The sequence below is a fragment of the Bubalus bubalis genome, chromosome 12, assembly GCF_019923935.1.
Source record: "Bubalus bubalis isolate 160015118507 breed Murrah chromosome 12, NDDB_SH_1, whole genome shotgun sequence".
NCBI lineage: Eukaryota > Metazoa > Chordata > Mammalia > Artiodactyla > Bovidae > Bubalus > Bubalus bubalis.
The window spans coordinates 97641148-97665811 of NC_059168.1; the positions used below are offsets into that span (position 1 = coordinate 97641148).

General features: G+C 53.3%; 1 protein-coding gene across 8 annotated transcripts in view; it reads left to right on the top strand.

The window, feature by feature from the left end:
- Window positions 1-24664, top strand: part of LRSAM1 (leucine rich repeat and sterile alpha motif containing 1) — a 33455-nt gene that overhangs the window by 7403 nt on the left and 1388 nt on the right. For 5 of the 8 annotated variants that reach the window (XM_044926357.2, XM_025262357.3, XM_044926358.2 and 2 more), the window contains 17 exons: window positions 573-694; window positions 1558-1648; window positions 3966-4096; window positions 7100-7129; window positions 7414-7536; window positions 7889-8028; window positions 9074-9118; window positions 11152-11222; window positions 13740-13839; window positions 15146-15233; window positions 16226-16300; window positions 18104-18184; window positions 19557-19652; window positions 20913-21011; window positions 21459-21590; window positions 22847-22928; window positions 24301-24437. In XM_044926357.2, the coding sequence (XP_044782292.2) occupies window positions 573-694; window positions 1558-1648; window positions 3966-4096; window positions 7100-7129; window positions 7414-7536; window positions 7889-8028; window positions 9074-9118; window positions 11152-11222; window positions 13740-13839; window positions 15146-15233; window positions 16226-16300; window positions 18104-18184; window positions 19557-19652; window positions 20913-21011; window positions 21459-21590; window positions 22847-22928; window positions 24301-24437 (1643 nt within the window). Of the gene's footprint in view, window positions 1-572; window positions 695-1557; window positions 1649-2814; window positions 4097-7099; window positions 7130-7413; window positions 7537-7888; window positions 8029-9073; window positions 9119-11151; window positions 11223-13739; window positions 13840-15145; window positions 15234-16225; window positions 16301-18103; window positions 18185-19556; window positions 19653-20912; window positions 21012-21458; window positions 21591-22846; window positions 22929-24300; window positions 24438-24664 lie in introns of those variants that run through there. The other 3 variants (XM_025262358.3, XM_044926360.2, XM_044926361.2) reach the window with 3 other exon arrangements.

The following is a 24664-nucleotide window of genomic DNA, read 5'->3' on the forward strand; positions in this document are numbered from 1 at the left end:
TACAGATGTGGAAAACGAGGCTCAGAGAGCCATGACTTGCTCAAGACCAGCCAGTGCGGTAGTGACTGAGCCGAAATTCTAACACCTGCCTCCCTGTACCCCCAGCTCTCTTCTTTCTTCTTTTCCTTCAGTTCTTTCTGCACAGGATGCCGTAATTTACCCATTTGTAACATATAAATAATGATGAACATAATAGCACCCAATTTACTAATCACTTACTGTGATAGGTACCTCGTGTGATAGGCCCTGTGCTGAGCACCTTTTCACATGCATCATCTGTTTTAATCCCTCAGTATTCCTATAAGGCCAAATAGTGTGGGCACCTCCATTTTACTGATGCAGAAACTGGTCCAGGGAGGTCAAATCAGTTTTCCAAAGTCACTCAGCTCATAAGTGGTGGAGCAGGGACTTGAACCTGGGTCATTGAAACTCCACCGCTCTTCCTCATGGAGCCGGGGTATACCCCAGGCTCAGAGGGAGGCACCCACCTCCGCCCAGTCCTGGCGGGTGTCAGGCCAGAAGCTGGTGAAGGGGCCGTGGGGTGCTGAGCTGTGCCACTGGGACTCCTCCAGACAACAGGCTGAAGGAGCTGCCAGACACGCTGGGGGAGCTTCGGAGCCTGCGCACTCTGGACATCAGTGAGAACGAGATTCAGAGGCTGCCCCGGATGCTGGCGCACGTCCGAACCCTGGAGGTAGGTGGGCCGTGCTCTGGCCTGGGAGCCTGCCTGGCCTGCCCGCTGCTCCCCTCCCACATTCCTGGAGGCCTGCCCTGGTCACAGGATACAGGGGTCATGGAGATCTCAAGGTCCTCAGGGGCTCACAGAGAGAACAGTGTGAATGACTGTAATTAGGTGACTTGCTGTCATAATGGAGGCAGCAAAGCATATTCCTAGTAGAGTGAAAAGCTCATGCTGAATCCTGATGGGTTCATTAACACTGTGAAAGACATGGTGTTTGAGCCAGATCTTGAAAGAGGAGAAAGCTTTGGAGAAGTCGACAGGGCTCATGGGAGCATTCCAGGTGGAGGAACAGTTCGGGAAAAGGCAGGAGGTGGGAAAGCCCAGGATGTGTTCAGGGAGGAGCAGGGGAGCCAATGTGGTTGGAAGGCAATGTGGTTGGAAGGCGCAGTGTCTGGAGGGCTCTGGCAGGGAGGGAGCAGCCTCAGCTCAGAGCTGCAGAAACCGTGATTGTCAGAGCTGGGGGCGGAGAGCAAGGCGACCACCTGGGACACTGTGTTTTCTCCCGGGGCTGTCCTAACAAAGCGCCCCAGGCTGGGGCCTTAAGATCAAGGTCTTGGTGGGGTTGGTTCTTCTCAGGCCTCTCTCTCCTTGGCTTCTGGATGGCCGTCTTCTCCCTGTGTCCTCCCATCCTCCTGCCTTGGAATGGGTCTGAGTCCTGATTGCCTCATCTTTTAAGGACACCAGTTCATGCTGGACTAGGGCCCAGACTGGTGACTTTGTTTTGAACTTGATTACCTCTTTAAAGATCTTATGTCTTGATTATGTTGAGCAGTGAAGCGAACGACAGATAAAGAGGGCTCTCCTTGTGTCTGCAGACCCTGAGCCTCGACGTGTCGTCCATGGTCTACCCCCCGCAGGAGGTGTGCGGCACTGGCACTGAGGCCATTCAGCAGTTCCTCTGCAAAGGTAAAGCCAGGCAGCCCGCCTCCTTTGCTGAGCGAGCACAAACCATGGTCCCTGGGGCTGCTCTGTGCCAGCGAGGCAGCTGAGGGTCCCTGCCTGCCCAGAGCTCTGCAGATCTGGCAGGAGAAGCAGGGAAAGATGATTGTCACGTGAGGAAGTATGATGGCTCAGATGGTAAAGAATCCGCCTGCAGTGTGGGAGACCTGGGTTGGATCCCTAGGTTGGGAAGATCCCCTGGAGGAGGGCATGGCAACCCACTCCAGTATTCTTGCCTGGAGAACCCCATGGACAAAGGAGCCTGGCGAGCTACAGTCCATGGGGTCACAAAGACTCAGACACGACTGAGCAATAAGCACAGCAGGTTTAAATGTGTCTGTAAAATTTTTGGTTTTGCTGTCTTAAAAACATTTTCAAAAACCCACAGAATATGTTGCACCAGGCGATTCTATGCCCTACCTTTTTCACTTAAGAATAGGCCCCGGGCCTTTCCTGTCCCATGACGTGGGCTCTGTTTGTTGTAAACTGCTGTAGAGTATTCCCAGTGGAACCACTGGAAGTTGTTTCCCATTTGCCCCTGGAACGAACGCTTTAACCCACACTTCCCTGGCATGTTGGGAGCATCCCCTGTAGGGAAGCAGGGTTGGTAGGTGGACAGGGACAGGCGCTCTGTATTGCCTCTGAAGAGGCTCCATCGGTTTAAGTTCCATGAGGAGCATCTGAGAGGACTCTTCTTCCCCACAGCCTCGCTAACAATTGGTGAGATCTTTAAAAGTCTTCTAACCTGATGGATTATTAAAAAGAAAATACATTACTTTGCCAACAAAGGTCCATCTAGTCATAGCTATGGTTTTTCCAGTGGTCATGTATGGATGTGAGAGTTGGACTATAAAGAAAGCTGAGCGCTGAAGAACTGATGCTTTTGAACTGTGGTGTTGGAGAAGACTCTTGAGAGTCCCTTGGACTGCAAGGAGATCCAACCAGTCCATCCTAAAGGAGATCAGTCCTGGGTGTTCACTGGAAGGACTGATGCTGAAGCTGAAGCTCCAGTACTTTGGCCACCTCATGTGAAGAACTGACTCATTGGAAAAGACCCTGATGCTGGGAAAGATTGAAGGCAGGAGGAGAAGGGGATGACAGAGGATGAGATGGTGGGATGGCATCACTGACTCAATGGATGTGAGTTTGAACAAGCACCAGGAGTTGGTGATGGACAGGGAATCTTGACATGCTGCAGTCCATGGGGTCGCAAAGAGCTGGACACGACTGAGCGATTGAACTGAACTGACCTGAACCTGATGGGTAAACAAGAGGAGGAGGGTGACAGAGGATGAGACGGTTGGATGGCATCACTGACTCAGTGGACATGAGTTTGAGCAAGCTCCAGGAAATGGTGAAGGACAGGGAAGCCTGGTGTGCTGTAGTCCATGGGGTCACAAAGAGTTGGACACGACTTAGTGACTGAATGACAACATTATTATTTTAATGTCATTTCCTTGAATATTAGAATACGTTTTCACATGTTTACTGTCCACTTTTAGTATTTCTTGTGAATTGCCTATTTATATCCTTGGGTAGGGGAAAAAGGATGACATTGACTACATTAAAATCTAACCTTTACCTCAAAAGGATACTATCATCAGAGTTAAAAAGACAGGCTCCCTAGGTGGTGCTAATGGTAAAGAATCTGCCTGCCAATGCAGGAGATGCAAGAGACCCTGGCTTGATCCTTGGCTTGAGAAGATCCCCCAGAGTAGTAAATGGCAACCCCCTCCAGTATTCTTGCCTGGGAAAATTCCATGGACAGAGGAGTCTGGCAGGCTACAGTCCATGGCATTGCAAAGAGTCGGACATGACTGAGCATGCACACACAACAAAATTAAAAAGTTCAAAAGATAAGTTACCACCTGGAAGAAGATAGCTGCAACATATGTTATAGACCCAAGGTTATTAACTATCATATGTAAAGAGCACTTATAAATCAGCAAGAATAAGGCCAAATGGGGAAAGTGTATGAATCCTTTCAAATATACAGGAGGCAGCTACCCAGGAAACTGTGGATAAAGCTGGGTCTTGAACCCAGGCTTCTCTACGAAGCTCAGGCATTTTTCATCTCCTCATTCTCACATGGATGGTAAAGAGGCAGGGGGCAGGAAGATTTATTCACTCAGCTGACGCTTATTGAGTGCTTGCCACATTTATGGCCCAGGCGTTAGGCCTGTGAGCAGTGCAGGAGGGCCAGCATCGGAGGGGAGCAGTGGACTGCTCTGGGTTGCAAGGCGGTCTCCTTCCTTCCTGGTCAGCCTGTGTCCGTCTCTCGCAGAGTCGGGGCTGGAGTACTACCCCCCTTCTCAGTACCTGCTGCCGGTCCTGGAGCAGGATGGGGCTGAGAACTCCCTGGACAGCCCCGACGGGCCCACGGACAGACTCTGCAGGGAGGAGGAGGAGTGGCAGGTAAGGCGCACCGCCTGCTGGCCTGTGGGGTGGGCAGCGGGGAGGGCGAGGGTCAGGGTGTGTGCACAAGGGCTCTGCGCACACAGGTGTGTTCAGAGCTTTGGCCCCCAGATTTCTCCATCAAACTAGAATTTACCTCCCTTCAAACGGACATGCGGGGGGTTCTCTGGTAGTCTTGTTGTTGTTTAGTCACTAAGTCATGTCCAGCTCTTTACAACTCCATGGACTGTAGCCCACCAGGCTCCTCTGCCCATGGGATTTTTCAGGCAAGAATACTGGAGTGGGTTGCCATTTCCTTCTTCAAGCGATCTTCTTGACCCAAGGATCAAACCCTTATCTCCCGCTTTGGCAGGCGGATTCTTTCTTTGGTGGCCTCGTGGGTAGGATTTCGGGCCTTCAGTACCGAGACCCACGTTCCATCCCTGGTTGGGGAGCTGAGATCCCAGAAGCTGAGTGACTCAGCCAAGCAGATATGTGTAGAAGTTTTCACAAGGCCTCCTAGGCGGCCTCACTGCACCAGCTCACCAGCACCAGCTTCATCCCACTCCTCTCTGTCCCTGAATGTCTGGGGTGTTTGAATAGGGGGTTCCCTCTGCTGGATTCTCCATGCCCGTTTGCTCCAGTCTCATCCTTCAGTTCCCAGCTGAAACATTACATTTTCTGAGAAGCTTTCCACAATGCAGCAGCCTAGGTCAGATCTATGGAAGCTCTCAGAGCGCCCTGTGCATTTCCTGGGAGAACCTGTGTTGCTGAACTTGGGTTCAGCTGCTCATGGCTCAAGAATCCAACACTGAAAGACAAGTGTTGGCTGAAAGGAAGGATAGCTTTACTGGGGAAGCTAGTTATCCTGTGGAGAAGCTGGATGCACGTCCCCAGGAACCAACTTCCCACTGTGGGTCAGGGGGCAAAGGGTTTTTAAAGGGGGGGTTTCAGGGGTGTGGAGGCAGAGGAGGGGGCTGTGTGCGGAGCATCATCTTGAAGTTGGTCGTCCAGCTGCCTGATCAGCACCATCCTGATCGTTTTGGGTACAGTTTATCTGTAACTCCAGAGTCGGTTTGTTACCATTTCTTTGAGGCCAGTTCTGGGAATTGTGTGAGATGGAGCAGTTTATGTCATGGCTGCAGTCTGGTCATCATGTAGCTCATTTCTTCCACCTGGTGGGGGTTTCAGTATTTGCAAAACAGCTGAGTAATACGACTCAGAACGTTATCTGTAGCCTTTGAGGAGGAACTAAAGGTTCTTGCCTTTGTTTAATGGCTAAATAATTATTTTGTCTTGCTTGACTATTTTGCTTCTGTGTTTTCTCATTTCTCTTAAGTTACTTCTTTGGCTAAAATCTCTTCAGACAAGAGGCAGGTGGAGGACATTGTGAAGGGGGAGGGAATCTGTCCTGGGAAGGCCCCACAGGGGCCTGCTCCATTACAACCACAGCTCTAATTACATGAAGAATTAAGAAAGGATTTGCTTCCTGTCGCCCTGCTTGATGGAGCTTGAGGAAAGTGGACCCCTGGGTCCCTGGGGGAGACCTAGAGTAGGTCAGGGCTGCAGGAAGCAGTTCAGCAAGGGTTGCCCACAGTAACAGAGTGCCTCTGAGGGTGAGGCCAGACAGAAACCACCTCAGCGCCCCACCTCCTACCCGTATGCTCCTCTACGGGAGCCCACAAATTGAGGCTGGGAGGGGGCACCAACTGTAGCCAGCTAGGCTTCACATCTGATTGTGGTGATGGTCACACGACTGTATGCAGTTGTCAAAACTCATAGACCTGTACACTTCTTTAAAAAGATAAATTTTACAGTACATAAATTATGCCTTCATTAAAAAATATGTTTATATATGGAAACACATACAAACGTATCTCTTTTTTCTAAAGGCACAAACTGTAGATAGGTAGATGCATGGACTTAGGTCTGATAATGATATTTACATGGGAGCAGGGCTAGGGAGGGTGGGAGGGAACAAGGATTAGGCCTGGGAGTGGTCAATGGATACTTTTATATGCCTTGCTTAGTTTTTTACAAGGAGAATATAGTCAGGTATTATCTATATAACTAAAGATAAGCTTAAATTTTACTCCTACCTCAGCATAGGGAAAATCTTATTTCTTTATAGAATGCTGCTTTTATAGCTCCAACACTTGATCCTGATCTCAGAACCAGATAACTAAATAGAAAGGCTGGTTTTAAAAAAAAGTGTGTGTGTGTGCGCATGCATGAGCTGATTGGACTACAAAAGTAATTCATGCTTCTTGTTATAAATCTAAACAATACAGAAATATATGGAGTGAGCATCTCCCCTCCTACCCTGCAGTCCCAGCACCTGGAGGCAGTCGCCGTGAACTGATGAATGGCTCTCCTTCGTGGCTTTTGTCTCAGCCCCTCCAGAGCTGGGAGTTGAGTTTTGGTGGTGGTGCTTTTACAAGAGAGGAATTGCACTGTACAGACAGTGAAATTTGGCAGACACCCTTCTGTAGCTGCGCCCACGTTTGCCCCGTCGTTCGACAGCTGTGTAATAATCTACTGTGTGGATGAACCGTGACTTAGCAATAGCATGCTGATGGGCATTGGAGTTATTTCCAGTGTTTTCATTCTTTTGAACAATTCTGCAGGAACTTGCACACACACCTTGGTGCATTTGTTGTTTTGGGGGCTGGAGCTGGTAGCTTGCTGTGCTGTGCAGACGTACAAGGAGTCAGACACCCATTTCTTGGTCTCTTTTTTGGAACACCCATGCCTTCTCTGAGCTGCATCCCCAGAACTTAAGACTTGAAGCTCTTTAAGCCAAGCCCCGTGATTCTTAACCCTGGTGTCCGTCAGAACCATCCAGAACCCTTTATCAGACAGCCAGCCCCTTCATCCCCCACCCCCACTACCCAGCGTTCCAAGGCAGTCCCTCTGGATGGACCTGCAAATCTGAGGGCTGTCAGGCTGCCTGGGGATTCTGGGCCAGTGAGAACCCCTGCTGCCCACCTTCTCTTAACCACTATATTTTTTTTTGTCTCCTAGAATAGGTTCTCAGACTATGAGAAGAGGAAGGTAAGAGAATGTCTTTTGTCTGTCACTTTTCTTCTCATTAAACATCTCAACTGTTACATTTGAGGAGATGAGCTCTTCCAGCCCTAAGTCAGGGAGTGAAGTAATGGTTGCCCCTACGTATATCACCTCCCCACAGTCTCACCCAGCCTTGGTGGGTGGGAGGATGTCCCCACTTTACAGATGAGAAGACTGAGGCTCGGAGAGATTGAGCCCATCCCCTGCAGCTCTCACGTCCTAACCCCCCAGAGCCTGTGACAGCATCACCAGGGTCTCCGTTCTTGCAGGAACAGAAGATGCTGGAGAAACTTGAGTTCGAACGGCGCCTGGAGCTCGGGCAGCGAGAGCATGCCCAGCTCCTCCAGCAGAGCAACAGCCAGAAAGATGAGATCCTTCAGACGGTCAAGGAGGTTCGTGAGCGGCTAAGTGGGGTCAGGCCTGTCTGCTTCCTCTGCCAGGGGCCTCCTGACTCAGACTGACTCCTGACTCAGGTCCCTCTGATGTGGGAAGGCAGTGGGGTTACCTCTCTCAGGCCCACCCTCCAGGACACAGGGCTGGGGAGGGGTCATCCATACAGATCACTTAGTCCAGGCTCCTCCCGTGCATGGACACCCTGAGGCCTAGCAAGGGGAGGACTTGGTCCAAAGTCAACACAGAGTTGGCAAGACAGAGGAAACCTGGTCTCAGGCCTGGGCCCCTGGCTGTTCTGTGGTACCTGAAGGGGTCCCAGCAGACCCCAGACCTCTGCTTGTCCTGCCGCAGGAGCAGTCCCGGCTGGAGCAGGGCCTGAGCGAGCACCAGCGCTTCCTGGATGCAGAGCGCCGGCGGCTGCAGGAGCAGCTGAAGCAGACAGAGCAGAACATCTCCAACCGGATCCAGAAGCTCCTGCAGGAGAACCAGAGGTCAGGCTCCCATCTCCCCGGTCTCCAGACCCAGAGACCTCCCTTAACATGATGCCCACATGGGACTCGATCTCTCCCTCACCATCTCTGATTCTACCCAAGGTCTCGGTGCTGCATTTGGCACTGACTTTAAGAGAGTCTGGTTTCCCCGATGACTCAGCGGGTAAAGAATCCACCTGCAATGCAGGAGACATGGGAGACGTGGTTTGATCCCTGGGTTGGGAAGATCCCCTGGAGGAGGAAATGGTAACCCACTCCAGTATTCTTGCCTGGAGAATCCCATAGATAGTGGAGCCTGATGGGCTACAGTCCATGGGTTGCAAAAAGTTGGACAAGACTGAGCAACTAACACACTTGAAAGAATCCAATCCAGGGCTGCTACTGATTGGATCTTTGCCTCCCAAGCTTCCCATCTGTAAAGTGAGTGGGTTTAACAAGTTAAAATCACAGCCTGCTCTAATATTTTGGCTTTCTAGTCACCTGTTACTCTGAGGTCAGCCATTCGCCTTACAGTGAGATTTGCCTTAACAGATCCCATCCAAGGCCAGAGCCGCAGGGATCAAGCTCCAATGGGAAAAAGCAGGTTGGATAGAGGTCTCAAGAAGCCTGAGAAAGTTTAGCTGGGGGTCTCTTGGGGAAAGATTCCAGAAACAGGCTCTGCCACACCCCCTGCTGCTCCAGCCTTCTGTCCACTGTCCTCCGAGTCCTTCTCCTCCCTCGCCTGCAGTTGAGTGCCAGAGGGAGCCGGCTGGCGTGCCGTCCGCAGCGTGCCCACCCCCGGGGGCACCCAGGAAACTGCCCTCTGTTGGTTGCTGCTTACATGTGAAGTACTTTATATCTCTTTTCTTGTTCACACTTGACCAATACTCCATGAAGCTTTAAAAAATTATTCTTCCATTTCACAGGTGAGGAGCTGGGATTTGGAGTGGTTGAGGAATTGGCCTGAGAACACAGCCCTAAGTGGCCAGTTCCTAAGCCGCCCTCAGCAGTTCTGTTGGAAACGGACCCAACAATGACTGCCGGCTTTTCATGGTTTCCTTCACAGGCAGAAGAAAAGTTCCGAGATTCTGAAGTCTCTGGAAAACGAAAGGTCAGTGTTTTGCTCTAACACATTCTCGATGACTGCCTGCCTTCCTGTGGGTGAGCGGACCTGGGGAGAGAAGGTCTTGTGATTCTTGAGGACTATGTTAGAAAGATTTCCTAGAGTTTTGAGGAGATTCAGGCTTCCCTGGTGGTCCAGATGGTAAAGAATCTGCCTGCAACGCAGGAGACCCACAAGTTCGATCCCTGGGTCAGGAAGATCCCCTAGAGAAGGAAATGGCAACTTCCTTCAGTATTCTTGCCTGGAGACTCCCATGAGCAGAGGAGCCTGAGGGGCTGCAGTCCATAGGGTCACAAAGAGTCGGCCCAGCTGGAGACTAACACTTTCACTTTATCATGAGGAGATTCACCCCCTTACAGAGTTTTGAATTAAAAAGAATTGCTGCCTTCAAGTTTGTTAAAACATACCATCCTGAGAAAAGTTCAGATATGAATAAGAATGTATGTATGTTAATGTCCAATTGTATTTCTAGTGTAAATAGTTAGAAAAGAAATTTCTGGAAAGAAAAAATTTGTTTACATGAATTATGTACAGAGGAGTAATCTGTAAGCATTAAACGTCTTATAGAAGAATATTCCTTGTTAAGGAAAGCACTATATTGCTAGGTGGAAAAGCGGTATCTACAGTGTATCATTTCTTAAAGACAACCTGCTTGTATCTCTGCTCAGAAAGTAGAAGGACCCACCCCGAATGTTTACACTGAACCTCTGAGTGGTGGGAATTGGAGGTGGTGAACTTTGTTTCATTCCCTTTGTGTTAAGGTGCCCACTTTAGTCATTAGAAAAGGTGATAGGTAGGGTGGCCTCGCCCCCCGCTCCCTGGGGTGTTCATGTGAGTCCCTCCTGGTCCTCAGGGACCCCAGAGTGTCAGTGCGGACCTGGCTGCTGCGCTTGGGGAGCCCCTCCCATGGGCCCAGCCTTCCTGGCTCCTGGCTGCCTGGTCAGGCCTCCTGCACAGGGGCTCGCATGGGGTTGCTGCCCCACCAACCTGCCCGCTTCAGCTGGGGGCTGTGGCAGCTGGGGGTGGTCAAGGCCGAGCTGAGCTGTGGCTGGCGGCATCGACTATTCAGCACACTGAGCCGGTGCCCTCTGTACTGGGCCTGGGCTCCAGGGATGCAGCAGGGGTGGTCTTCCCTTGAGCAGCCTGTGGCCTGGGCTGAGTGCTCAGGTGACTCGTGTTGCTTCTGATGAAGTCAGACCCTGCAAGAAACGTAAAGGAGTTGTCCGCCTCCCAACCACTGCTCCAGTTTGGTGTGTGTGGCGGGGAGGTGGGTAATAGTGTACACACAAGCAACGTGCACACACACACGTGCAATTACTTTTTTATTTTCACTTCACTGATGTATTTCCATGCCAAAAACCTCATTATCTGTAATAACTATAGCTTTATAATTATATCGTAATTTATCATAATTAGCCCTCTGAACATTTAAGTGGCTGCCAGTGTTTTCTAACTATAGACAATGTGACAGTAAATGTCTTCTAGATATACCCTTAGGCATTCGGGTGAACGTTTTAGAAGGAGATATTGGAGGAACACTTAGCTAGGTATTGCCAGACTGCCTTCCAAAACACGTTTCACTGTTGACGTCCCTCAACAGTATATGAAGCACCCATTTCTCCACCTTCATTGTCATTGCCAGCGGTTATCTAGTTTTCTTAAGCTCAACCAACCCAACACGTGAAAAGAAAGCTTTACTTTTTTCGTCACTAACGGTATTAAGAATCTTTCCATGTGTTACTTTTTTTTTTTAAGGTCACTTTTATTTAAGCGTCAGTGAATTGGCTGTTTGCATCCTTGGTCTGTTTTTATAAGGGAATGTTCATCTTTTTATGCCACATGCTCTTAACTGTAAAAGTTAACAGGGCCCTAGGGGAGGTGCATAATGCCACGGGCATATCAGAGGGCACGTCCAGCTTGGTACATAAGGGAGGACTTCTTGAAGGAGGTGGTGGTCATCTGGTGAGATTTCCTATTGGAAATGTTATATTTGCTCAGCATGTGGATCGCTTTCTTTCCAGAATAAGAATGGAACAGTTGATGTCCATAACGCAGGAGGAGACGGAGAACCTGCGGCGCCGTGAGATTGCCTGTGAGTCCTGGGGTAGGGTGGGGTCCTGGGAGCAGAGGGGACAGCCATCCCATCCCCCTGTTGGTCACATTTAGGGGGCGCTGGGGAGTTGCCCCTCAAGACGGTCTGTCAAATCCTGTTGTGGAGCATGGGCTCTGGGGTCAGGTTAGACTTGGATTAAAAAAATCCTAGCTCAGGCACATAGCCATATGACCTAAGGGACATTACTGATCCCTGACTTTCCCGAGCCTCAGTTTTCATATCTGTAAAATGGGGAAGAAGGTAATAATCTGCCTCGTCATTACGAGGGTCTGATAAGATTGTGCTGGCACAGAGTGAGCATTTCATAAACGATGGCTGTCAGGGCTGCTCGCCTTGAGAGCTGTGGCGGCCCCTCTCGTTGTCCTAGGAGCTCGCCTTCCTGCTGCTCCCCGAGGGGTCCCAGGGTGCTTTACTGTCCACACAAGCGAGGGCAATGGGTGCCACGCTGTTCTTCAGAGCCTGAGTGACAAGATGGGATGTTCTGTGCACTCTCAGCCCAGGTTCATCGTGTGCCTGGCTGTGGTCCAGCACGTCCTGTACACCGTTTCATCCCACTCCTGCCCCGTGAGGTGTCATATTGTTAATTTCCCAATTTTAAGGTCACTGTCGTCCACCAGTTATAGAGAAGCATTGTATTTGTATTGCCAGATGGATGTTTATCAAATAGCTGATTAGTGTTAGGGGGCTTTTGTTTTCACCTTTTCAAACTTCCCTATTGCTTAGCTTAAAAAAAAAAAAGAGCGTGTATTGTTTTTATAACTGAAAAAGGTCAACAAAAGTAATGCAAAGGCAGTAACCTAGAGTGGTAGAGGGCATGTGGTGTCAGGCTGTCCTGTGTGCTGCCAGAGGGAGTATGAATTGGCTGGATCTTTCTGGCGGGCAGAAAGGGTAACTCGTGTATATATTATTCATGACCTTAAACCTGTGCACTTCTAAGAGTTATTCTAGGAAATGATCAAATAGTGAGATGTGCACAAAGATGTCTGAGCAGGGCTATTTGCAGAAGTACCATTTGATAATCACAAGAAGACTTTGGATGCACTGAAACGGAGGATTAGCTTAAAACTTCGGTCGTCCACGGGCTTCCCTTGTGGCTCAGCTGGTAAAGAGTCCACCTGCAATGCGGGAGACCTGGGTTCAATCCCTAGGTTCGGAAGATCCCCTGGAGAAGGGGAAGGTCTACTCACTCCAGCATTCTGGCCTGGAGAATTCCAGGAACTGTATAGTCCATGGGGTCACAAAAATGTTGGACGCGACTGAGCAACTTTCACTTTCACTCTTCAGTCATCCATGCACCATAGCGCTCCGTAGCTATTAACACGGCTGTGTTGATATAGGGATGCATTCATGAAAGGTGAGAAAGGAGGTGTATTTAATGTGATAAGCATTTTAATTTTCTTGTGTTATGGGGAAATATACAAAGCATAAAACTTACCGTTGTGACCACTTGTAAATGAATAGTTCTGTGGCATTCGTAGCTCTGGTGGTGCGTTATTCCCCATCACCACCATCAGAACCTTTTCATCATCCCAAGGTGAAACTGGACACCTACTAAAGAGGAACTCCCCATTCCGCCCTTCCCCAGACCCCGTAGAATCACCGCTGCACTTTCAGTCTGCTTTCTGTCTCGGTGAATCTGGCTGCTCTCGGACCACGTGCAAGTGGAATCATACACCGTGTGTCTTTTTGTGATTAGTTTCTTTCACATAACATCCTCAGAGTTCATCCATGTCGTAGCTTATGTCAGAATTTCTTTCCTTTTTAAGACTGAAACATTACAACGTATGGATAGACCACATTAAAAAAAATGTATTTATGGCCGTGCTGGGTCTTCGTTGCTGCAAGGGTGTCTTTCTAGCTGTGGCAAGCGAGGGCCGCTCTCGAGTAGCGGCGCACGGGCTTCTCACTGCGGTGGCCTCTCTCGTTGCCGAGCACGGGCTCTAGGCATTGCAGGCTCGGTAATTGTGGCGCACAGGCTTAGTTGCTTATGGCGTGTGGCATCCTCCTGGACCAGAGATCGAACCTGTGTCCCCTGCGTTGGCAGGCGCATTCTTTCCACTGGCCCGCCAGGGAAGTCCCTGGACCGCGTTTTGCTTTTTCATTCATCCATCAATGGGCACTTGGGCTGTTTCCACCTTTTTTTGCCTGTTGTGATCAATGTTGCTATGAACATGGGTATACAAATATTCAGGTCCCTGCTTTTAATTATTTCATTTAAATTTTTTAAAATCCATTAATATACTTTAAAAATTGACCAGAAGAAGATATATCAAAATAATATTTCTGGGTGACAGGACTGTAGAAGATTGTGTGTGTGTTCAGTCTCTTACAACTCATCAGCCTTTTAAGCTGAAATTACTTCTATAATTAAAAAAAAAGATTTTTTTTTCCAAGGGTGACTGTCAGGTGGGTGACCAGGTGACCCCATAGGCCACCAGGAGCGCCTGCTCAGCCCTGCCCCTCCCCACACCCCCCACCCCCAACGTGTTTCTTCAGCCGCCATGCAGCAGATGCTGACCGAAAGCTGTAAGAGCCGGCTCATCCAGATGGCCTACGAGTCTCAGAGGCAGAACTTGGTCCAGCAGGCCTGTTCCAGGTAAGATAAGGAAGGGGCTTCCTGAGTGAGGAAGTTGGGGGAGCTGGCTCAGAGCTGTGGAGTGAGCGTTGGCAGGAATCCCCTGCCACGCATGGGCCACCCCACCCCGGGCCAGGTCCTCAGCAGTAAGTGACTGCTGGTCTTTGTGGCTTTTCTCGCTGGACCCTAAGGAAGCACCACCAGCCAGTGGCAGAGCTTGGGGTTTGACCCAGGCAGTGCACTCTTAACTGTGCAACTCGGGTCTCCCAGGTCACAGGTCAGGAGCGGGGTGCACTCGAGGCTATGGTGAGGGGTTGTCTCACGCTGACAGCCACTCTGGGCCTGGCTCTCCAAGTTCACCCCAGCACCGTGTGTGTCTGGAGGAGCCACAGCGCCCAGCAGGTGAGCAGAGTGCCTTCGAGGCTCAGGAGTCCCAGACAGGGACAGGCCAGCAGCTCTGACTGCTCTTATGTCTCTCCTCCCACTGGGCACCTGGAGCGTGCCAGCCTTCCCCGCGTTCCTGCAGAGGCAGGGGTTCTCCTGCCTTCTAGGTGATGTGACTTTGCTTTTAGGAGCACTGTCTGTTTTCCCCGAGTGTTTGGGCACTCGGGGCAGACAGATGTGGATTCATATCCCGCTTCTATTTCTTAATTGTGATGTCTTGGGCAAGTTATTTTCCCTCTCTCAGCCTTGATTTTCTTATCACTAAAATGGGGATAAATGGCAGTCTCTATCCCTAGAGTTACTGGAGGACTTGATGGACCTTAGTGCTCATAATGGCGGCACATGAGGGTGCAATAGACACCAGCTGTCACCATGACACAAACTCAAAACCAAGATTGTCCCTAAATCATGGCATATTAAAGTGGCAGGGTTGGGGTTTTGTGCCACTAGAGTTGTTCTAGGGGGATGAGAGCAGGTCCACGGCCAGGCTGAGAAACACTGGGGTGGAGGGTGAGATGTTAGTGCTGGGAAGGACAGCGTTCTCTCAGCTTGCGGGGTTAACCTGAGAGGTCGTGAGCTCCCCGATGGTGGAGGGTGGGTGGGCAGAGCCAGGCCACCACTTCAGGGGGGTGTCACAGAGAGGATTCCCAGAGATCACCTCCCCAGCTCCAGAGACACAGACTCCGCCACTGCCCTGCCAGGGCCGTGGGATTCAGACAAAACTCCCATGTCCACCCAGCCCAGGACATGGCCCCAAGTGGGTGTTCCATAAGCCTTGTTGAGTGAATAAATGGTTTATCTCCATCTCCTCCAAGGTGCCTGGCACACAGTACGTGCTCAGGAAATGTTCAGAGAGTGAGTGAATTTGCTGTCTTTCCGGCAGCATGGCTGACATGGATGAGCGGTTCCAGCAGATTCTGTCGTGGCAACAGATGGATCAGAACAAAGCCATCAGCCAGATCCTGCAGGAGGTGAGCCCTTGCCCAGGGCATGGGGTGGGGGCACAGGGAGGGCACAGGGAGCCGAGAGCGGGGTGGCTCAACTCCTCGTGGAGGCACTGTTCTGAAGAGCGTAAGAACCAAGATGCTCAGAGAGTTTAGAAATGCACAGACCGTCAGGATGAGGGGCAGGGAGAGGGCTCTCTGGGTGGTGGTTTCCGCTCACTGAAGTCAGGAGAAGTGTCCTTCCCAGGCACCCCCTCCCCTTGCTGTATGGGGCTCCCTCCTGAGGATCTGGTGGCAGTGCCCACCCCCACCCCCCCTGCAGAGTCGGAACGAGCCCCTGACTTATCCCTTCCAGTCCCGCCGCCCTTTATCTGCTCTCCCTTGGGCTTAGTGGGCGCACAGCAGGTGCTACTGTGTGGACCAGCCCAGGAAGGACCCCTCTTGACTTCCTCCCTCCTCTGTCCAAATTGTTCAGGCCCCAGGTTTTCCCATGGACCCTGTCAGGGTTCCCCACCCTCTCGTCTCTTCTCTCCTTTCTCCCTCTGTGACGTCATCCTCCCATCCCGGGCCCATCGCTCCCTTTCCTTCCTTCCCAACTCTGATCTCTGTCTTCTTCCCCCCACGATGCTGTGGACTTAGTCCTTGCAAGATTGTCTGAGGAAAAGGCTGTATTTCTCAGAGGGGATGTCAGGCCGTGGGGTTAAGATGAGGCTCTGAGCTGGACAGACTTGCGTGCTAGTGCCAGCCAGTTCACCTTCCCAAACCTCACTTTCCTCATCTGTGAAATGGGGCCGTGAAGGCGCCTCCCCCGACCCCCATCATCGGTCGTTCCACATCCACCACAGGGAGAGCCCTGAGCCCGTGGCCGGCAGGTAGTAAGTGCTTAATAAGTATTATTTTAAAAAACATTAAGCAAGTGAGCTGAAAAGTTGTTGTCTAAGAAGGAAAAGGCGTAGGTTAGGGTATCTTTGAGGCAGGTTGTATTTGGGCCCCCTGAGCGGCCATGCTGTCTGTCACAGAGTGCCATGCAGAAGGCAGCCTTCGAGGCTCTCCAGGTGAAGAAGGACCTGATGCATCGGCATATCCGGAAGCAGGTGAGCTCGGCCCTGCCCCCCAGGCCTGCTCTGTGGGCATTCAGAGGCCGAAGTTAAGGTCTGAGTCCTGGCTCCTCCAGGCCAGGCCGGCAGGAGGTCTCCCCAGCACAGGGCGTCACCTACTCGGGGCGTCACCTACTCAGGGTGTCTGGAGGTGCCTGAGACAGCACTGTGGGTGCTGGCCGGTGGGACCCGTGCCCACCACTTGTCACGATGCCCGGAGCTGAGGGAGGGAGGCCCTGACCGCTGGGCAGCCCCACGCTGACCAACCCCAGGCAGGACCTCTCAGCCGGCTCGAACAGCAGCATCCTGTGGCCCGGATGGAGGAGCTGGGACAGGTGACGCCCCACCTGGGTGGGCGGAGCCCCGAGGAGGGGACGTGCTCTCCCGTGGCCTCCGCTGCTGACCCCCGGGTGACCTTGGGTGAGCCCTTGCCCAGCAGGGCTGTGTCTGGCTTGCTACTCTCCCTGGGCAGGTGGCAGGGTGGCTGGAGACAAGCGAGCTTTCAGGCTACGGGACGCACATCACAGTGTATTCAGCACACTTTCAATTTCACATTTTGCATGGTTTTTTTTTTTTTTCTTTTTCTTTTCTTTTTTGGCCAAAATCAACTTACCTTTTTATTTCCCCTTTAATTTCAACCCCACATTGCCGGACATGAATCTCATTCCTCTGACCAGGGGTTGGTGGGGTCATAGGGGCAAAGGTCACAGGTCATAGGCACAGAGTAGAGAAGTCACTGGCTGTGGGGGTCTGACCCCCAGGACTAAAAGCCCCCACTCACACCCTGGAGGTATGTGGTGATCCCCTAGGTGTTCTCACTATGGGTGGTTCTGACCCACCAAGCCAACTGTTCCTCTGGAGACCACAAGCAGGGACAAGCTCAAGGAAAAGGCATACTCATTTACCCGCTGTGTGTCCTTGGGCAAGTTACTTAATATCTCTGAGCCTTGGTTTCCTTATCTGTGAAATGGAGGCAATAATACCTCCAACAGCGAGGAGAAGCTATGGCAAAGACACGTAAAAAGTGCCCAGCACAGTCCTGGCGTGTGCCGTCTCTATAAATGTCGGCGACTATATTACTGTTCGGAGAAGGCAATGGCACCCCACTCCACCACTCTTGCCTGGAAAATCCATGGACGGAGGAGCCTGGTAGGCTGTGGTCCATGGGGTTACAAAGAGTCGGACACGACTGAGCGACTTCACTTTCACTTTTTACTTTCATGCATTGGAGAAGGAAATGGCAACCCACTCCAGTATTCTTGCCTGGAGAATCCCAGGGACAGAGGAGCCTAATGGGCTGCTGTCGATGGGGTCGCACAGAGTCAGACACGACTGAAGCGACTTAGCAGCAGCAGCAGCATATTACTGTTACTGTAATCCAGCTCCTTCCGTACCCCTCTGCTCGCCTCTGTGTACAGCTGTCTAGAGGAAGCAAGAGAATTAGACTGGCAAGAGGCTCTGAGAATTCCGTGTCTGTTCTTCACTCTGGCCCGCACCTTGAAGGAAGCCCCTTTGTCCCACACACCCTGATGGGCACCCCCTCTGGGCCGGCCCTGTGCCTGGCTTTTGATCAGCAGTTCTGGCCGGGATAAGCAGGGATAAGTTCAGGCTCGTGAGATACTGAATTCTGTTTAAAGCCCCGCTGATAAGGTTTACCAGGTTCTCAGTCCCCTTCATTCCAGAGCCTCCCCCGCCCCCCCAGAAAGGGTTCTTAGGTCCGCTTGGCCATCCAGGAGCAGCAGCGCAGGACTGAACCGTGTTAATGTGAATTAAAAAAACCCCGTCTCGTCTTCTGTTTAGATTAAGTTAATAGAAACTGAGTTATTGCAGCTGACACAGCTGGAGTTAAAGAGGAAATCCCTGGACACAGAGGCACTGCAGGTACGTTTAGGGCTCCCTGGCCTGCCCTGTCCCCCCACTACACCCCCCTGACAAGACCTCCCGCTGGTGCCCCACCCCTCTCAGCTGCCCTCCCGCAGACAAGGCGGTGATGCCTCGACCCCAGAAGGCTCGTGTGGGCCCAGCGCAGGCCCAGGTTAGGGGTGGGTCAGCCTGTTGCTAGGCAGGAAGGTCAGAGGAAGGAGGGTTTCATTGCCAAGGCTCACCAGGCTGCATCTCCATCTCCGTGTTGTCTTTGTTTTGGAGCCGGGTCGCTACTGAGCTCCCTACCTCTCTCAAGCCATGCTTCTGGGGCACTGGTTCTCACAGCTAACACCCCCGAGGGGACAGCATTCTTGGTGTCCCCAGGATGTCTGGAGGAGAGGGCCCATGTCACTCCGTGCAGGCAGCTCCTCTGATCTCTGGCCCTTGCTGTGTGCCCTGGGCCAGGAGGGGAAGAGGGGCAGAGGGGCGGCCCTTTCCCTGTTCTGTGCCTCGATCTCTCCACGCGTTCACAAGAGGGGCTGGGTCCATGGTGTGAGAGGGCATGTGCCCCATGCCCGGCTTTTGAGCAGAGCCCTCTGTCTGTCCCTGTCCCTGTGTCTGTCCTCAGCAAATAAGTTTTTGTTTATCCCATGGGCTTCTTAATGTGGAAGAGAGCTAGGGTCTGGAGTCCTGCTCACATGTCTGCCACTATGTGACCTTAGGTAGGTTGCTTCCCCTCCCCAGGCCTCCAGGCTGCCCCTGCATAAAATAGAAGGAGTCTTCTAGACCCAGCCTGTGTCATGGGGCCATCAGAGATCAGTGGGACAGGCTTCAGCCATGCAGAGGTTAGGGGCTCTCAACCCCCAACATAACCACTGTGCTTGGTGGGTTCCTATCTCCCGCCTGTTGGAGGGCTCCCATTTTTGGGGTCTCCATGTGATTTTCCAAGAGGAAGAGAGGAGTGGAGCACGGACACAGACGGGCTCTCTGGGGTGTGCCCGTTCCTCCATGCTGGCTGGCGTGGGCCCCTCACCCCTTTTGCCCTTTGCTTCTGCCCAGGCGCTCTGTAGTCAGTGAGCCCGAAGTCGAGGTCCCTGCCGCTTGTCATTTCCTTTGTTTGGTGTTTTGCATCACTGCACTGTCATTGGTCACTAGATCCCATGCCCGGCTTTACCCCCCGGGGAAGGGAGGTACAGGCTGGGAGAAGGGCACCTCCACTCTCTCCCCCTGTCCTCAGCCGGAGATCAGGGATAGAGCCTTGATGGGAGTCAGGCCCACCGTGGCCCCCAACTGAGAACCAGTTGAGGGGGTGTCCTGCCGCCGCACCGTGGGGACCTCGGGGGCCGGGGTGCCGTGAGCTCCCAGCACTGGCCATGGTCTTGTGTCGCAGGAGATGATCTCGGAGCAGCGCTGGGCCCTGAGCTCGCTACTCCAACAGCTGCTCAAGGAGAAGACGCAGCGAGAAGAGGAGCTCCGGGAGATCCTGGTACGTGTGTGGCATCCACGTCGTGCGTGGGGTTGCTTTCTCTCTGCACTCACGCTGTTCTTAGACCCAAGTCACGTGCCGGGTTCCTTTCCCTCCAAGCCCACTGTTCTTAGAAATGTTTTGTTATCCTAGACATCCCCTGAGCTCCACCGTGGGCTGGGCCCTCTGCCAGGAACAGACAACAGCGAGGCCAGTCTCTTCCCGAGCCCCGCACGAGCCCGGGTGGTACGTTTGTGCCATTCGGCACAGACCACGTTAACGTGCTGCGCACGGCCAGCCTTGTCATGGCCAGGCTCCCGCCCACAGGGCACCTTGGGGACTCGCTGTCCCCCACAGCAGGACGTGACCATCAGGGTCACAGGCTCCCGAAGAGAGGTGTGTCCACAGTCCAGAGAGGGCCAGGCCAGAAAAGGAGAGTCACTTAGCTAGGTCCAAGAGGGGATGCCCGGGTTGCAGTCCCACGGCCCAGCGTGCAGCCGCAGTCCTGGCTGGACGGCTTGGTGGCTCAGCACAGGCTCCAAGCTAGGTCTGAACCTGGCTCTGACTCAGGGCGGCCCTTGGCTCTTGGGCCAGCTGCTAATCACTCTGCCAGTCGCTCAGTCTCCTCACCTGTGACGTCGAGACTGCTTCACAGAGTTGTGAGAACTGAGTAAAAGGGCATCTCCCAGCGCACAGCAGACTGGCACCAAGTGCCCTGCTGCTGCTGGCGTCACGAGTTTACTCCTCCGTCCCCAGCACCTAGAATAGTGCCTGGCCCAGAACAACACTTGCGTTGTTTGTTGAGTGACGGGGTGGAGGAATCCGTGTGAATAGCTAACTTCCTTGTGCACCTGTCTCTGTGCCCATGTCCTGTGTGGACACACCTCTCTCCTGTTCTCAATGCTCCGGCTTTGTGGGTGAAGGTGGGCAAAGTGCCCTCCGGAAGCTGAGTTACCCCTAGCATCCCAGTTTTCTCCCTGCTGGCACCCAGAGGACGCGCCGAGCCTCCCGGGGGGAGGAGACGGCTGCCTACTGCTTTGTTTTTGCCACAGGGAGATGGGAAGGTGTCTCCCCTCCAAGTCATGATGCCCGTGGTGGCGAGGGGCAGGGGCGCCAAGTGTCAGCCGCCCAGGTTCCTGCAGATGAAACAGTGAGACTTAGTGGAGGGGGATGTTCTTGGTAAAACACCAAGTCCATCCATATGCTGTTCACAGCCACCCGTGCCATCAGCATTTCTATTCACTGACTCATAACTAACAGTGTCTGCTTCCTTCTTGGCAGACGGAGTTAGAAGCCCAAAGCGAAACCAAGCAGGAGAATTACTGGCTGATTCAGTATCAGCGGCTCTTGAACCAGAAACCCTTGTCGTTGAAGCTGCAGGTGAGAGTTACGGGTGCGCCCACCCCGCGGGAGCCCTGGGCCCCCGCAGTGCCAGCTCGCTGATCTGTCTGGTGGAATTCCCTTCCCATCTCTGGGGACCGCTGCACCAGGGCCTGTGCTCGGCCTGGGCGGGCACAGAAATGGGGGGCGGGCATTGGTTCTGGTGGCGGGAAGACAGTTCTGCCAGGTGGAGCCCGCTGTGCACTCACCTCAATGGGCACTTGCGTTGCTGGCTTTGTCAGGTTTACTGCGTGGCGGTGAACTAAGGGCTTCATGCATCTGTCTCTATGCCCTTACTTAGCCGTCTTGGTAGGAAAAGTCCCAGGAATACATTTTCCCTCTTGCGTTACGAGTATCTGAACTCTTCATGTGCTGTTGTAAGTCACAGCCTCGTGGTTTTTCCCGGTCCGTGGTACACTGGGCTTCCCCCACGGGTGTGTCTTGCAGGAAGAAGGCTTGGAGCGCCCGCTGGTGGCCCTCCTGGTGGAGCTGTCGGCCGAGCACTACCTGCCTATCTTCGCCCACCACCGCCTCTCGCTGGCCATGCTGAGCCGGATGGGCCCTGCGGACCTGGCCAAGGTGGACCGTGGCGGCCCCCCAAGGGAGGTTAGGGAGGCGGGCAGGGCCCTGACCCGATGGCCAAGGGGGGACTTGCCCTTCACGCAGTTCTTGGCAAGGCTTGCCGTCTGGAGATGTCTTGGGGCCGCCTTGCTCCCAGCGGGCCAGGACACCTGCCCTGTCTTCGCCCAGTCACCTGGCTGCAAAAGCCAGAGCTGCAGGTGCTGCGGACCCCAGATTGTCCCCTCCGCCAGCCCCTTTCAGATGGGATCTTCACATCATAGGCTGGGCAGGTCCTTGGAGGTCATCTGGACCATCCTTTCCCCACATCCTGGGTTGACAGTTGTATGGCAGCACTGCCTGCGCCTGGTGCAACCTGTGAATTCATTTACTCTTCAGAAGAGACAAATACTGACTCTGGGGAATACTTCACAGTGCTTGACATTGTTAAGCATGTTTTACATATAATCATGTTTTAGATAAGCATCTAAGCGTGTTTTACATATAAATTCATTGAATCCTCATAATAACCTGGGCTTCCGAGGTAGCACATTGGTAAAGAATCTGCCTGCCAGTGCAGGAGACACAAGAATGTGGGTTCAATCCCTGGGTCAGGAAGATCTCTTGGAGAAAGAAATGGCAACCCACTTCAGCATTCTTGCCTGGAGAATCCATGGATGGAGGAGCCCAGCCGGCTGCGGTCCATGGACTCAGAGTCAGACACGACTGAGCACACACATGATAACCTGGGCAGGCAGGTACAGTCATCGTCATTTTTCAGGTGAGGACACGGAGACACAGCAAGGTAGCAGTTTGCCTGAGGTCACATGGCGGAGCCATGTCCAGTCCAGGCGGCTGGTCTGGTGCGGGGGCCGTGCTGTCGGCCACTCTGCTGAATTGCCTGGTCCCTCGACAGAGGCAGACGCAGACACCGGGGCTCAGAAGGACTATGTGGGCCATGTTGCCCAAGTTCAGGAGCACTTGCTCTGGAGGCTGAGGGACTGCGCGTCTGGTGCGGCTACTTTGCAGCTGTTCGGCCTCGGTGTGAACCACCTGACTGTGTGAACTGACAGCCCACCGCTGTAGGCCCAGCCCCTGCACTTGCTGGACCAGGGCTGCCAGTGCTGGGTTCCCTCTCCTTCAGCCGCATTGATGGCCTGGCCGTCAGCCTCCACGTGTCTAGTCGAAGGTGCCGGAAGTCAGGGAGGAGGCGGTCCTGGCGGCTCTGTGCTGCCCAGCCGTGCCCAGGCCCTGACCCGCCCCCTCGGTCCTCGCAGGTGGGCGTCTCAGAGGCCGGCCTGCAGCACGAGATCCTGCGCAGAGCCCAGGAGCTGCTGGACGCGGCCAGGGCCCAGCCAGGTACTGATGCCCCGCCTCTCCCAGCAGAGCCGTACGTGGGGGCGTGGCCGGAGCATTACCTGTTTCCCTTTCAGGACGAGTCCCACGGGCCACTTCCAACCCCTGCCAGTCCTTAAGCTTCCCTCCTAAACGAGCCATTTATAAATGGGAAAAATAGGCCCCAAAATGGAAAACATGAGCTTTTCCTACGGTGGTGGAGGGACCCTCCTGGCTTCCCTAAACCCACCCTACTGACATCAGGAACCACATACTCAGGGTCCTTGGAGTAGCGGGAGAAACCCGCTGGACCCAGTGCCCAGCACTGCCCCCAGGGCAGGTGTGTGTGTGTGGACTGGGAGGCGGGAAGGGGCTGTGGCTGAGTGGGGGCAGGAGGGATTGTGGGTGGGGTTGGGGCACCCCTGCTGCTCTCCTTTGAGGGATGAGGAAACGGAGGCTGAGAGAGGTTAACCCTAATCCCGAGGGCTTCTCCTGACCATGGCCGCCCTCCGGGGAGGGGCCGGGGCAGGACAACGCCTTCTTAGCTCAGGGGCAGCAGATCCTCAGGCATCTTCCTGACAGTTCTCCAAATCCCAGGACTCAACATATGTTCCATGAAATAGAGACACGCCCCTCCCCCCGCACCTACGCGGTGGTTTGGGGGGCACCATGAGACCCTTAGAAGGTCTAGGGTAGTTGTGACAGGCTTTAAAAAAAAAAAAACATAAGGTTTTTTTTTTTTTTTCCAATTATAAGAAATACTACTTGTAATTTAAACCACAGACTAAGTGAACAACATGTGCTGTGAGGGGAGGGGGCTCAGGGATGAAGAGACTCGGGGGTCACTGGGGCACGTGGTGTGATGAGAGATGGATTCTCATTCCTACTTCGGGCACCTGGGACCCGGGCAGAGCATGCTGGCTTAGGGCAGAGCAGCGGGTGTGCTGGGGGCTCTCCCAGGGCAGGGGGAGCAGCCTTGAGTCCTTTCCCTGCTCCTCTGGGCCCCTGCACCTGGGCCCCTGGTGGAGAATCTGTGCTCAAGGTCAGGCACCCCCCAGAGCCCCTCACCCAGGGTTCCTGGCCCCGCGGCCCCACCACCAGTTGGCCTTCTGGCCTTAGGCAAGTGGCTTTCCCTCCCTGACTTCTCATCTCTGACAGTGATGAACCCTGTTTGCAGGGTGGCCCGGAGGGGTTCAGGGTGCGTTAGGGGTAGGGGGCCCCAATTGCCCGGGGTCCTGGCCCTCCCACTTTATAGATGAGGAATGAGGCTCAGCAAAGAGAAACAAGAGGGTGTGTGGGAGCACCCCCCACCTCTGTCCACTTAAGGCAGGCTGGGCTGGGGAGGGACGGGGTCAGATGGTCAGGACCCTGGCTCAGCCTCTCTCTGTCCCCACAGAGCTGCTGAAGCCACCTGAGGGCGGGGTCCTGCCCACAGCCCCCGAGGAGCTGCCTGAGGCAGTGAGACCCTCAGCTCCCCCCGCAGAGCTGCTGGAGGTGCAGACCTCAGAGTGTGTGGTGTGCCTGGAACGGGAGGTAAGTCTAGGGGTGATGGGCCCAACCTACGGGGCCACCATCCCCGCCCCCTACCCGCCTGCCCAGTACCTGCCGCCCTCTCAGGCATGGGTGATTCATTCTGCAGAGAGTTTAGAAATATATTGTGTTCATTAGAAATTTTCGAAAATACAGGAAATTAAAATGACCCATGATCCCAGGACCCAAAACATGAGCAACGCTGACAGCATTTGCTGGGCCTTTTTTTT